General features: G+C 41.2%; 1 protein-coding gene across 3 annotated transcripts in view; it reads right to left on the bottom strand.

Annotated features, from left to right (window-relative positions):
- Positions 1–14,038, bottom strand: part of VEPH1 (ventricular zone expressed PH domain-containing 1) — a 276,656-nt gene that overhangs the window by 102,607 nt on the left and 160,011 nt on the right. For all 3 annotated transcript variants that reach the window (XM_010839863.1, XM_010839864.1, XM_010839865.1), the window contains exons 8-9: positions 1,114–1,323; positions 141–538 (exon numbers count right to left, since the gene is read on the bottom strand). In XM_010839863.1, the coding sequence (XP_010838165.1) occupies positions 141–538; positions 1,114–1,323 (608 nt within the window). The remainder of the gene's footprint in view (positions 1–140; positions 539–1,113; positions 1,324–14,038) is intronic.

Here is a 14,038-nt window from a genome sequence, read left to right as displayed (position 1 = left end):
GAGCAATCAAAATAATATGAGTGTTTTCAAATTATCTATTTTACAAAAGATTCAGCAATTTATTCTACTGGAGTTTTATTTGTTTTTTTTTTATAGTGATGCCTGAAATTTCTTAAGTTTGGGGAGTTCAGGTCACTTACCTTCAATGGTACACTGGTCAGGGACTGGAATCTTCTTTACCATTTCTACAGCATATGCTTTCACTTTACTGAAGTTCTCCTTTAAGTGCAAGTAGAGTTTATCATGGTATTCTACAGGACTTGTGGTTGTCTCTGGAGTTTCTTCCTGATAGTTCTTTTTAACGGCTTCTGGCAAATTCTCAGATGCTACATGTATAATACTTTGGTGTGAAACTGAAGAATTTCCTAGCTGTGATCCATCAGTGTCTACCTTAAAGGGTGACATCTCATGTCCTTGGCCAAGTGGCTCTATTTCTGAAAGAGAGATGCTGGCTGGCGTATCTTTGCTCTCTATAGCTTCCCCATCCTCTGCACTCAAGGAGTTTGTTAGCACAGTGTGCAAAGCCAAACTCTTTGACCTGCAATACAAACAAAGGGAAGGTTGAGGCAGGTAAAGAAGCTGAGCTACTGTTCACTGACAAGGAAAAGAAAGAATAATAACACTGAGGCGAAAGTTCCTCTAGAGTGTGAAACTGAAAATTGGTGCTATTAATAGATTTGATAAAACATACACATTGTAAAATAAGCCAAATCTTTGTAGATCTAGGCTACTTCCCAAAACAAAGATGTAAAAATCAGTTTCACAGCAAACTGGCTGGGAAATGGTGGAGTTATATATTTATATTCTTTTTTTTTCTACTTTTGCTAATGCTTTTTCATCAGAAATCAAGGAAAGCTTTTGCCAGTCATTCTTGATGTTAGCATATTTATATTTAAGAAGAGTTTTTTTTTTTTTTTAAATAAGCCACACAACTTGTGATTTTTATTTGCACTCTCCTTTTAATATAGCAAACTACTTTGGATAATGAAAGCACTGTGGATGAATTTTGCTGTAGGTAAAAGATATTTAAAAACTACTTCATAAAAGTGTGACAGTAAAACTAATAGCAAACATGAAGTACATATCCTAAAAATCAGCCAAGAAAATTTATACCTATTAAATCTAATGCCTTTTCTTTCTTCCTTAGAAACTTGATCCAAACTATATCTTCTGAGAGAGCCAGGGGTGTTGTCCTCAGCATTTATTTTGTCTTCAAAAGCTTGTATTTTAACTTGGAGCTCTTCATGGTCTTCATTTTCATCTACAGTGAGCTTTGTTTCTTCCAGCTTCTCAAGAAATTCAATTTCAGTGCTGGGTTTTCTCCTAAAAGAATGAAAACCATTGCATTAGATGCTTGTCACATATACTTTGGAACAGTGCTTCTCTCTATTTAACTGCTCAAAATTAAAAACTCTATCTGCTCCATTTTTTAATTTATCACTTAATAGATATGAATTGAGTAACTATTATGGACATAGGTCTTTGAAATTGCTTCCACAGCATATTCTACCATAAGTTTAGAAACACTGGTGTTTCTGGCAACTTTATGTTAGAAATAGTTTTTGAAGGATTCAGAGGATGAGAAGCAGGGTTTTTAAAAAGCATTTTTGGTTGCACCATGCAGCATGTGGGATCTGAGTTCCTCCACCAGGGATCAAACCCATGCCCCCTGCTGTGGAAGCAGGGAATCTTAACCACTGAACCGCCAAGGAAGTCCCCAAAAGCAGCTTTTATGGTCATCTACCATATTCTTATCTAGCTCTCCAAAGCATGCCTTTCGTATGAAATTCATGCCAGGAATTTTCTAGAAAACTTATATATGCTGGTCTGTTTGTATCAAAATTATTAGAATAAGAATATTTCATGTGGACTGTATACACTCATGGTTTTGTTAATTTTATGTAAATCGATGGGACTCTTCCATTCTATGAAGCAAGAAAAATCTATCTGAATTTTATTATGTTGGAGGAAAGAGGTTTTTCTACAAATGACATTAACAGTGCCAAATATCTTTTTCAGTAGAATTTATAAAACACTCTGTAGGTCATTAAAATTACCTCCTTTAAGGAATAGGCTACCTTTGTTATCCCTCTAAGGGTTAACACAGTGCCTCAGATAGAGTAAGACCCCACAAACAAGCTGCAGAAATAGCTCACTGATGCTCAATGAGATGCTGAATGATTAAAGTAGTATGCATTTCTCCCCTTAGGTAGCTAGGTTTAGCCACCAAGTGTTCTCCAACTCTTGCGACCCCATGGACTGTAGCCTGCCAGGCTACTCTGTCCATGGGATTTTTCAGGCAAGAATACTTGAATGGGTCTCCATTCCCTTCTCCAGGGGATCTTCCCAACCCAGGGATTGAGCTCAGGTCTCCTGCACTGCAGCAGACTCTTTACTTACTGAGCTCCCAGGGAAACCCTATCTTCCCTTACTTGCTTTATAATATTGAGCCAGTCTAGAGCTAATTTAATTTCAATTTAACAAGCACTATCAACCATACAATATGGGGTTAGGATTAATTCTTTCCTTATAAACACAAGGGTTAATAAACTCTAGAAATCCATTCGCCAAGAGGGCTTAATAATTCTGTTGGTATCTGTGTGTATTTACTTGGTTTTCATAAGTATTTTTTCTAGAGGTTGAAGAAAGGGGCCTCAAATTTACAGAAAAATCCTGATGTTTTTCAAACGTATGGCTATTTTTCCAAAGTAAACCTGGCATTATTTCTTAAGTTAGGGTGAGAAAATACAGGTTTGGTTTTCTTAAGGCACTGCTTTTCTAGGGAAAACCAACACAGAGGGGCTGGTGTTTTTTTTTTTTTTTCCAGTTACATTCCACTCATTCTAGAACCATGTCTGCAGTGGGCAAAGGATTTGATCCAGCAACTTTTCTTTTTGGCCCAGAGAAGGGGCTTGGCCTCGAGGAAGGGTTCATAGTTTTGGGTCCTCAGAGGTTGGAATCCCCCTGTTAGTTCAGCCTAGTGAGAGATGCTGATGGTGAAAACTGGGAAGGGGAGTAGATCATCCATTAACAAGACACTGTTTATTGTGTAATAGTGCTTCCCTGATAGCCAGTTGGTAAAGAATCCTCCTGCAATGCAGGAGAGCCTGGTTTGATTCCTAGGTTGGGAAGATCTGCTGGAGAAGGGATTGGCTACCCATTCCAGTATTCTTGGGTTTCCCTGTGGCTCAGCTGGTAAAGAATCCTCCCGCAATATGGGAGGGCTGGGTTAGATCCCTGGGTTGGGAAGATACCCTGGAGAAGGGAAAGGCTACCAACTCCAGTATTCTAGCCAGGGTCACAAAGAGTCAACACGACTGAGCAACTTTCACTTCACTTCACTTATTGTGTAGTAAGCTACTGCTCAGAAAATTAAATCATTTTTAATATAACTTTTATAGGGTTCCTATGGTTTTGCATATATAATAAAAAACTTACTTTCAATCCCATGCTTGACTGAAATATACATTAGTTGATTTTAAGAACCAGTTCATGGGAATAAATGCTCACCTTGACCATGTTTCTCTTTCTGACATATACAAGATACTGCCTGCCTACAAGTAGATGGGAGGAACTGACCTCTTCCAGCCAGAAAGTTCTAAAAACTGAATTTTTACTCCTATTACAAATAAAACCAAGAAGGTGCTATTATTGGATGGTATTTTTAAAACTGTGATGACTATGAAGGTTAATTTTAACAGATCCAATGAACCTTCTCAAGATGAGAAATTTGGGGGCAGTATTTATTTTCTGTGTTAGTTAGTCCCTGTACAGTCATCAAACTAAAGTATTTCTCTGGTTCTTGGTTCATAATCACAGTTAAAAAGTGAAAGACACTTTCACTTTTATACTTTCTTTTAGAAATTTATATAGCTGGGATTATTAAAACTTAAAACATTTTAAGGCACAAAGTATACCCCAATATACAAACATCAGATATTGAGCATTAAACAAGTTTTTAAATCTTGAAACATATAAGTTTTTAGAGGTATAGTTTCTCAGGGATTTACTAGTTTTTTCTTTCTACATAAAGCTCTGGGTTATAACAGTAGTTACTAGCATTTTCATCCAAAATTTTTTCAAATTTCATGATTATAGTAAATCTCCCTCAATAATTTATTGGATCAGTTTCTGATTTTTTTAAAATAAAATTTTCTTACTTATGGAGATCTTTTATTTCTTGTCCTCTTCATATCAAGTTCCTCATCTATAAAATGGAGATAATAACTATACTTAACTCATAGGATTGTTGGGAAGCTGAAATGATGGAATCAGTATGAAGCACTGCTCCTAGCACAAAAGAGGAAGTCAGGAGATGTTAAATTTTATTATTACCATCAATTGCTGTTATTATTATTATGGTTTTATCTTTCCTTGTCTAAGCATTGTGTTAATGTAGTAAGAAAATACCAGTGACCTAGACACAGATAGATCAATATCCCACATCATGGGAGGCATTGATGTCCCCTGGAGAATGCTATGGCATCAGATTTTAGAAGGACAGTCACTCAGCCCCCTTCCTAGCCCCTGTCTCCAATCACCACGTGTTGGCTGTAAAGCACCATGAATTGTGTGAGTCAGAGCTCTTGTACCTGACAGCATGTCTTCTTGCACCTTCAGGCTGCCTTACAGCATCTCTCTGAGGGGCCTCCAGACATGAAAGAAGTTATGGGCTATCCTCAGACATCCACTGACCCAAGGTTAGGTCAAGTGCCTCTGGTTGCAGGGTTGCCAGGTAAAATATAGAGCATTCAGCCGAACTTGAATTTCAGATAAACAACAATTTTCCTTAGTAGAGTTATGTCTCTAATGGGACATAGTAAAAAATGTATTGTCCTATATTAAAATGATTATACTTACACTAAAAAATCATTTGTACTTTACCTGAAATTTAACTGGATATCCTGTATTTCTATTTGTTTCATCTGGTGTCCCCATTCCTGGGTAAATCTCTACTGCCCTGTGGGCTGGGAACTATAATGCTCATCCTTGTTCCCCTATGGCTGGGACAGTGCTTAACACTCACTCACAGGTACCTAAAGTATTTGCAGAATAGATGAACTGAAACCACCTACATCTTTGCAGCCAGCCTGCTCCTTGCAGCCACAAAAAAACCCTCTGGAGGTCTACCAGATGTCTATGAAGTCCTGGCTGCTTCTCCTCATGACTCTGTCCATGAGGAGTAGGGGACGGGGCAATGTCATTTGGTAAATATCAGATATGGAGAGAAGCCAGGAGCAAGAGCAGGAGTGAAAAAAAGGGATTTGCAAAGGGCCAAAGAAGTAAAGAAGCAACAATAAAATATTTGGGCCAGAAAAGTGTTCTCTAGATATGAGGCTGATGAATGTTGCTGATGAGTAGGCTTCTTACCACAAGGACTCTCTCTTATACACAATCTTCCTTGTTTTTAAGATTTGGAGATTAAAGAGATGTGAATACCAGACTACCTTATCTGCCTCCTGAGAAACCTATATGCAGGTCAAGAAGCAACAGTTAGAACCAGACATGGAACAATGGACTGGTTCAAAATTGGGAAAGGAGTACATCAAGGCTGTATATTGTCACCCTGATTATTTAACTTCTATGCAGAGTACATCATGCAAAATGCTGGGCTGGATGAATCACAAGCTGGAATCATGATTTCTGGGAGAAATATCAATAACCTCAGATGGGCAGATGATACCACCCTTATGGCAGAGAGCAAAGAGGAACTAAAGAGCCTCTTGGTGAAAGTAAAAGAGTAGAGTGGAAAAACTGGCCTAAAATTCAACATTAAAAAAACTAAGATCATGGCATTCTGTCCCATCACTCCAAGGCAAATAGATGGGGGAAACATGGGAACAGTGGCAGATTTTATTTTCTTGGGCTCCAAAATCACTGCAGATGGCGACTGCAGCCATGAAATTAAAAGATGCTTGCTCCTTGGAAGCAAAACTATGACAAAATTAGACAGCATATTAAAAAGCAAAGACATTACTTTGCTGACAAAGGTTCACCTAGTCAAAGCTATGGTTTTTCCAGTAGTCATGTATGGATGTGCGAGTTGGACCATAAAGAAAGCTGAGTGCTGAAGAATTGACACTTTCAAACTGTGGTATTGGAGAAGACTCTTGAGAATTCCTTGGCCAGCAAGGAGATCAAACCAGGCAATCTTAAAGGAAATCAACCCTGAATATTCATTAGAAGAACTGATGCTAAAGCTGAAGCTCCAATACTTGGGTCACCTGATACAAAGAGTTGACTCATTAGAAAAGACCCTGATGGTAGGAAAGATTGAAGGCAGGAGGAAAAGGGGGCGACAGAGGATGAGGCGGTTGGATGGCACCACTGACTCAATGGACATGAGTTTGAGCAAGCTCCGGGAGATGGTGAAGGACAGGGAAGCCTGGCATGCTGCAGTCCATGGGGTCACAAAGGGTCCACATGACTTAGCGACTGAAGAACAACAACATAACACAGGAGTCATGAGATGGGGTGGTGATGAAGAGTCTCCAAGGTAGCCAAAGCCACAAGATGGACCAGAGAGGATGTTCCATTTCTAGCCATCAATCCACCTGGGTTTGTCACAGAGTTTTGCCAGCAGGGAATTAGGACAAGATTTGGTTCCAACAGTTTGAAAGGTTGGAAAATGGTAGATAGAAGTTTGAGTTTATAGTAAACATTCACTGTCCTTTACTTCCCCTCTTGGTTTTTATATTTATTATAAATAGATAGGAGAGAATTGTTCAAAAACAGAGATCTTTTAGAGACAGAAACTCTGCATTCCTCTTAGAGCAAAGAAACGCATTACGAATGTGAGAGAATAGGTGGAGAACAGAGCCACTGGTTCTGTGTGCATTTATTTGTGGGGACTGGAGGTGGGGGCAGGGAGTTGGGCTCATGCAGGGGGATTGTTATTTCTTTTCCATTTGTCACTTTTAACTCCAGAGGTAATTTTACAGAAATCTTTGTCAGAGTTCTATAATCCCCTAAATATTAACTTGGCTTTAACTCAACACACCACATTACAAGAGGCTCAGATGATTTCCAGTCTGAGCAGTTTTTGGTGTCTGTTGCCAAGTTAAAGTTTTTAAAAGCAGCTCTAGGGATACCCAGGAGGGGCAGGGAAAGCCTAATTATCTCCCTCTTATGTGAACAAGACTCCCCCCTTAGGAATGAATTGGTCCATGGGCAGCTCACTGCTCTCACTAAGCTAGGAGATGAGACTGTAAAGCTGGCAGTGATGGAGAAATTGGCAGCCTCTTTTCCTGGTGTCTTAAATCAAAGAAAAATATATTAGTTAATGTTTGATGAGCTTGGCTTATGATTCCATATCCAGGATATGTATTTTGCAGAGTTGAGCTTGTTAGAGAAGTGGGAGAACATAATGGATCAAATCCACATAGGAGTCCTAAATTCTTAGGATGTTATGTTCCCTACTCTTCAGCAATTTCTTGGGTCATCAATCATCATAAGAATGACAGAGATGATCTCTTAGCTCCACAGCACTGTCATATGTTTGGGGACTGAAATGAGCAAAGCCTCTGGAAAAGCTATACTTGAATACTAAGGGAAAGGACAATGTTGAATCTAAATTCTTGGTACTCTCTTCTGCCTCAGACTACCTTGGTGGGTAAGAGCAGAGATTAGAAGGTGCCCAGTTATATGGGAACCAGAATGAAGAACTTTGCTGAAACAAAGTGACTCCATGGTTTATTTCATTCACAACAAGGTTCTTTAGGGGCTTCACAGAAGGGATGGTGGGGAAATAGACTGAATATGGCCTTCCAGGAAAAAGACTGAGGTTTATGACTCCAATCTCCTCTTTATTAGTGACAGGCAAATCTCTTTATGTCTTTTCTGTCATCTAAAAATGGGATCAATGTTACTGCATCACTAGATTGCTGAAAGCATTATAGGAGATGAGTTTGACAGTGTATCCATATAGAATGGGCATGAACATGTAAAGCAGTAAAACCCTAGGTGGCTATTGCCCAATGCAGACCTTTGATACCACAAGAAGGCAGCTTGTACAGGTAATGCCAAGCCTGGAAGACGAGCTTCTCCTTTTCTAGGCCAGGAAGGACTACCCCTGCAGCATCCTAAAGGCTGTGGACTACAGGACAGCAATGCTCCCTACTGTGTGAGCATACAAGTGCTGGAATATCGAAATGGCTGATTTTAAAAATTCCCTGAACTTCAAGTATGAATTCTGAGCAATTGCAGACAGAGAGAAAGAATATTCTGCTAACAGAACAAAAGTTTAAAAGTCCTGATACGAGGAAGTGACCACTCATACAGATGCTCGGTCATTTGTTCACTTTTCATGTAACCAACACGAGAAGGAATGGGACACAGAAAAAGATCAGCAAACAGTGCAGACCCTTGCCTTTGCTGCTCAGAGCGATGTTGCTGGACCAGCAGAATAAGCATCTCCTTAGAGGTTGCTGGAGAGGCAGTATCTCAGGCTCCATCCCAGACCTGCTGAATCAGAGTGCCCTTAACCCAATCCCCAGGTGTTTCAGTACACATTCAAGGTTGAGAAGCACTGGCCCAGGCACTGAAAGAACAGAATTGGAATTAGACCAGGGCAGAGGCATTTTCTCTTAAGCAAAGCTGCCGAGGGTTTCGCCAGGTCTGCAGTGACATGAAACTTAAAACAATAAGCTGTGTATTATTTGGAGTTGGAGTGTGGTAAGCTGTATGCAGCTCCCTCGCATTCTATAGCTTTATTCTCCTCAAGCTTTCCAGGGTCTTTATCGATTCCCAGGTAAATGTACCTTTTCACTTTTTGCCCCTGATAGATACTGCTTCAGATGGATCCCGGATTTGTAGTCAAGACTCCCAAGCCTAGAATGGGCAGACCAGGTAAGCAGCAGCCTTAGTAGAAGGCTACCAGATCCTACCAAATTGTCAGCTGAATGTGGCACAAGTTACAAAAGCACTTGGTAAATTACAAAAGAGTCCAAAAATGTAAAATAGTAATGTCATTAGAACACTCTGAATCAAGTGTGAGAACTGGAGAGACACATGCTCCTCCTTTTCTGGGCCAACTTGATTTTCTGGGAACTTGAGCGGGTAATGGGGGCTGGTGGTGAGGATTAAAGAGAGGATGTCTGCAAGCACTGGGCCTGCAGAGGGAAAAGGTAAGACATTGTCATTCACCATCATTTGATACTGGAAGAGCAGGGCCATGGTTAATTATCCTTTTGGTACATCCCCTTATCCTGTCTGCCCATTTTACTATTAAGCAGACCCTCTGCCATCTCCATTCCACAGATGGAGGAGCTAAGGAACAGAGATGTCAAGTAGTTTACTGAACAACTAGTAAGCCCAGCATTAAACACAAGTATCTACCTCCAGAGCTCACCCACTTCACACCCTCTCCCATTGCCTCTCAGTAGAAGTTTCCTACAGGTTGCCTCTGACTCTGCCCTAGGAAGAAGTAACACATTTGGGGATTGGTGATAACATCGTAATCAATAAGAATTATTGTATGCTAATATCTCTGAGTCACATCCTGTGGGAACACACCAGACAGAGCTGACATATAATTGCTAAGCAACCCTTTACAGGTAACTGAAAAGTAAATGTTGGTGTTCCCTTTAACAAAATGGGCTTCCCTGATGGTTCAGTTGGTAAAGACTGTTAGTCGCTCAGTCATGTCTAACTCGACTCCAAGTACTGTAGCCTACCAGGCTCCTCTGTCCATGGGATTCTCCAGGCAAGAATACTGGAGTGGGTTGCCAAAGAATCCGCTTGCAGTGCAGGAGACCCTGGTTCGATTCCTGGGTTGGGAAGATTCGCTGGAGAAGGGATAGGCTACCCACTCCAGTATTCTTGGGCTTCCCTTGTGGCTCAGCTGGTAAAGAATCTGCTTGCAATGCGGGAGACCTGGGTTTGATCCCTGGGTTGGGAAGATCCCCTGGAGAAGACAAAGGCTACCCACTCCAGTATTCTGGCCAGGAGAATTCCATGGACTGTATAGTCCATGGGGTTGCAAAGAGTTGGACATGACTGAGCAACTTTAAGAAGAAATGGATATATTCGCTGTCTACCCACTCCAGAGTTCCTGCCTGGAGAATCATATACACAGAGGAGCCTGATGGGCTGTTGTCCATAGGGTCACAAAGAGTTGGACACAAACATGCATGGTAGTGACTGCAGAGTTCAATCATGATAGATAACAAAAAGGAACAAGGGTTATTGTTACTATCTTTCTAAATTCCACACGATACTGGATGCTTGGGACTGGTGCACTGGGACGACCCAGAGGGAGGGTATGGGGAGGGAGGAGGGAGGAGGGTTCAGGATGGGGAACACATGTATACCTGTGGCGGATTCATTTTGATATTTGGCAAAACTAATACAATATTGTAAAGTTTAAAAATAAAATAAAATTAAAAAAAAAAAGGAACAAAGGAATGGGGAGTTTGGGGGGAACAAAAATAGCAAATAGTTGGGTCATCAGGGTCAAGTAGAACTTTTACCCTCAGCTGTCACCCTCCCCACGAAAGCTGTGCAGGGTATAGCTCCTCGTACCACTCCTTCCACAATACAGGCTAAATCTTTGCTCTTCCCCGTCTTGTTTGAAAGAGGAAGCCAAGCCGAAGGAGCTTGATGAAAAGCAATCTTCTCTTTTGTGTGTCTTGTGTTTTGAACACTTCTGTGTTACAGGAAAGGGGCCTGGCCCCCCTGGTGAAAGTGTAATTGCATTGCTCACACTCCTGGCAGTGTCTCCACCTGGGTCTCTCCCCTCTCCCCACCCCACCCCCACCTCCATCTTTGTCCATACCGGCAGAGCCGGCCCCCCTGGGGCCTCACGCTCCCTGGGCCTGCTTCACTGGCTCCAGAACTGATAATGCTGTCTCCCACCTACCTCTCTTGCTGATAAACAAATTCCTGAAATACCTTTACAGACCTTCACATCATCATAAATGCTGCTTTAAGGAAGGACAAATGGTGGAAGTAAATGAACAGCAGATGGAACATAAATGGTCCCACATGTCAAATTTAACTTCTTCAGTAAGAAGAGAGGCAAAAAACCAAGGTCCTTCCTTCCCTATGCATGGAGGAATAACAAGAACCACAGCTACTGCCACAAATGGTTGTTACAATTTTCTTTTTATACAAGTGACCACCATAGACCTCCTGAGACTGAAACATCTACATGTTTTTTATGAAAACTCTAGTCCCCTTGGTGGGGTGAAATTGCATTCAGCTTTTCCTAAGCAGGGGGCAACACTGACCAGAACATCACATGTTTTTAATTATGGTCCTGAACCTCCTTATGTACATTTTTCAAGCCAACAGTCACTCTGAAAAAATCAATTTCTCTTTGTATAAACATGGCTTGCCTAAAAAAGTGGGAGTTTTTATAGGCACTTTTAAGACTCTATTTTCCAAAAATCTTAATTTATCTACTTGAAAACATAATTGTAATATATAGAGGAACTATATGTAACTTTGTTCTATATTTTCCAAGTCTACTGTAAATTTGCCATCCTACTTTGATAAGTTAAAAAAGAAAAAAAAAGGACATTGGTTAAATTTACAACAAAATGTGACTAGTTCTGTAAACTACTATACATTTATACAATGGGACACTATGAAATCATTAAACTAATGCTTGTGAAGAATAATTTTTTTTAAAAAAGACTCTGTTCTCCTTACATAGGGCATAGGCTCTGATTATTAGCTTCCTTAAGTTTGAGGGAGACTGGAGGTGCACACAGAAAGACACCAAGCACTTCAGGGCAGGACTACATGTGTGAAGGAATTCAGAGGCAACGCGAGTTGTTGGAAGTCAAAAGAGAGAAGGTAACTATGGGCGTGGGTAGGCAGGGAAGACTTTCTGGGTAATGGGTGTTAAACTGGAGTCCTGGAGAAAAGCAGCCTTCGGTGGAAGAGAGGCACAAAGAAGGCATTCTAGATGGTTAGTAGGGTATCATTTTGGAGAGGAACAGGCAGGTCACCCAGAGAAGGCAATGGCACCCCACTCCAGTACTCTTGCCTAGAAAATCCCATGGATGGAGGAGCCTGGTGGGCTGCAGTCCATGGGGTCACTAAGAGTCAGACATGACTGAGCAACTTCCCTTTCACTTTCCACTTCCATGCATTGGAGAAGGAAATGGCAACCCACTCCAGTGTTCTTGCCTGGAGAATCCCAGGGACAGGGGAGCCTGGTGGGCTGCCGTCTATGGGGTCACACAGAGTTGGACACAACTGAAGCGACTTAGCAGCAGCAGTAGCAGCAGGCAAGTCACCATTGATATTCCTTTACAATTCCTTTATTAATGAAGTACTGTGAACACTGTAAACCTTGTCCACACTAAAATTTGACATACAGTGAGTTAGACAAAGGAAGAAATGAAAGAAAACTCTATGAGATAATGGCTGGGCATTTACACAACTGCCCCTCCAAGAACTACCACGAATCTAGAGATGAGTAGGGATTGGGTAGAGAATTTTTCTTTGTTGCCCATCCACAAGGTTTCCTCCAATACCCTTTAGTATGAAGCCTTTGTAACCCTAATACATATTTAAAAACTTTGTTGTTGTGAGGATATAACAATATAACAGTGAAAGCTCCCAGCACTGAACCTATCACATGGGAGGAGCTGGTAAAAGCTTGATCAGACTTGGAAATACAGGCTTCTCTGCAAACTTGGAGAGAAGAACCTAGCATCCTGCTCTCTGCAGTTTTGGCTGTGGACTTGGTAAAGAGCCACCGCTCCTGAACTATCCCTGAGCTGGGCTTTCAGGGATAGTGGATCACACTAGAGTTGTGTTCTGATGAGACTCACAGATGTCAAGATGGAAACTCTGGAATAACAGGTTGCAAAGGGTCTCACAGTTGGAAAAGTGTCTCTGCAGGCCATATTGCTTTGCTATACATTCCAGACATACATTGACTCAAATTCCCTGTTCTCCTCTGTCATCCATTTCTTTGATGTTCCGTGCATGAAATTTAGGATAAACCAAAACTCTGGGGTGACTCCAAGGAGGGCAGATATCCTGGAGTCATTCTCTTGTGAACATAATCTCCTTAATTCTCTCTTCCCTCCATCCTCCCCCACATACTGCTGCTTCATGTCCTTCCCCACACTGTGTCACTGCTTTCCATTTTCAGGTTTCCCCTGCTACTTGAAAGAAGAGTGTTCTTATGAAAACTTGTCTAAATTGAAATGCGTATAGGGCAAAGAAGCAATTACTTTTTTAAAATAAAAGCAAAAATTCTCTTCAGGTTTCTTTTTGTTAGTGAAAACAAATCAAATTGGAGCTCCATAACTCCCTTTCCACATTCTCAGGTTCAACCAATATAGAATGAAGTTTGAATTTCCATCTGCAATTAATTGAAATTAACAACATGCAACTAGTCTATAAAGGGCCAATAGAACTACTCCATTTTATAAGAGGGACTTGAGGGCTTTTGGTGTCCTGGACCCTAGAATCAAGATGACTGTGATAATGTAGATCTTTCCTCAAAGTAAAGAAGTGTAAAGTCAACGTTTGAAAAGTGAGGGATACCTCTATCCTGAAATCAAATTTCAGTTCAGTTCAGATGCTCAGTCATGTCTGATTCTTTGTGACCCCATGGACTGAAGCATGCCAGGCTTTCCCGTTTATCACCAACTCTTGGACTTTGCTCACACTCATGTCCATTGAATCAGTGACGCCATCTAATCGTCTCATCCTCTTCCACCCTTTCTCCTTCTGCCTGAAATCTTTCCCAGCATCAGGGTCTTTTCTAATGAGTTAGCTCTTCGAATCAGGCAGCCAAAATATTGGAGCTTCAGCATCAGTTCAGTTCAGTTCAGTTCAGTCGCTCAGTCGCTCAGTTGTGTCCAACTCTTTGTGACCCCATGAACCACAGCACACCAGGCCTCCCTGTCCATCACCAACTCCTGGAGTCCACCCAAACCCATGTCCATTAAGTCGGTGATGCCATCCAACCATCTCATCCTCGGTTGTCCCCTTCTCCTCCTGCCCTCAATCTTTCCCAGCATCAGGGTCTTTTCAAATGAGTCAGCTCTTTGCATCAGGTGGCCAAAGTATT

Source organism: Bison bison, unplaced genomic scaffold (assembly GCF_000754665.1).
Source record: "Bison bison bison isolate TAMUID 2011002044 unplaced genomic scaffold, Bison_UMD1.0 scf7180017864135, whole genome shotgun sequence".
Classification (NCBI taxonomy): domain Eukaryota; kingdom Metazoa; phylum Chordata; class Mammalia; order Artiodactyla; family Bovidae; genus Bison; species Bison bison.
Note: the sequence above shows the minus strand (reverse complement) of the source record. Positions and strands in the feature narration are given on the sequence as shown.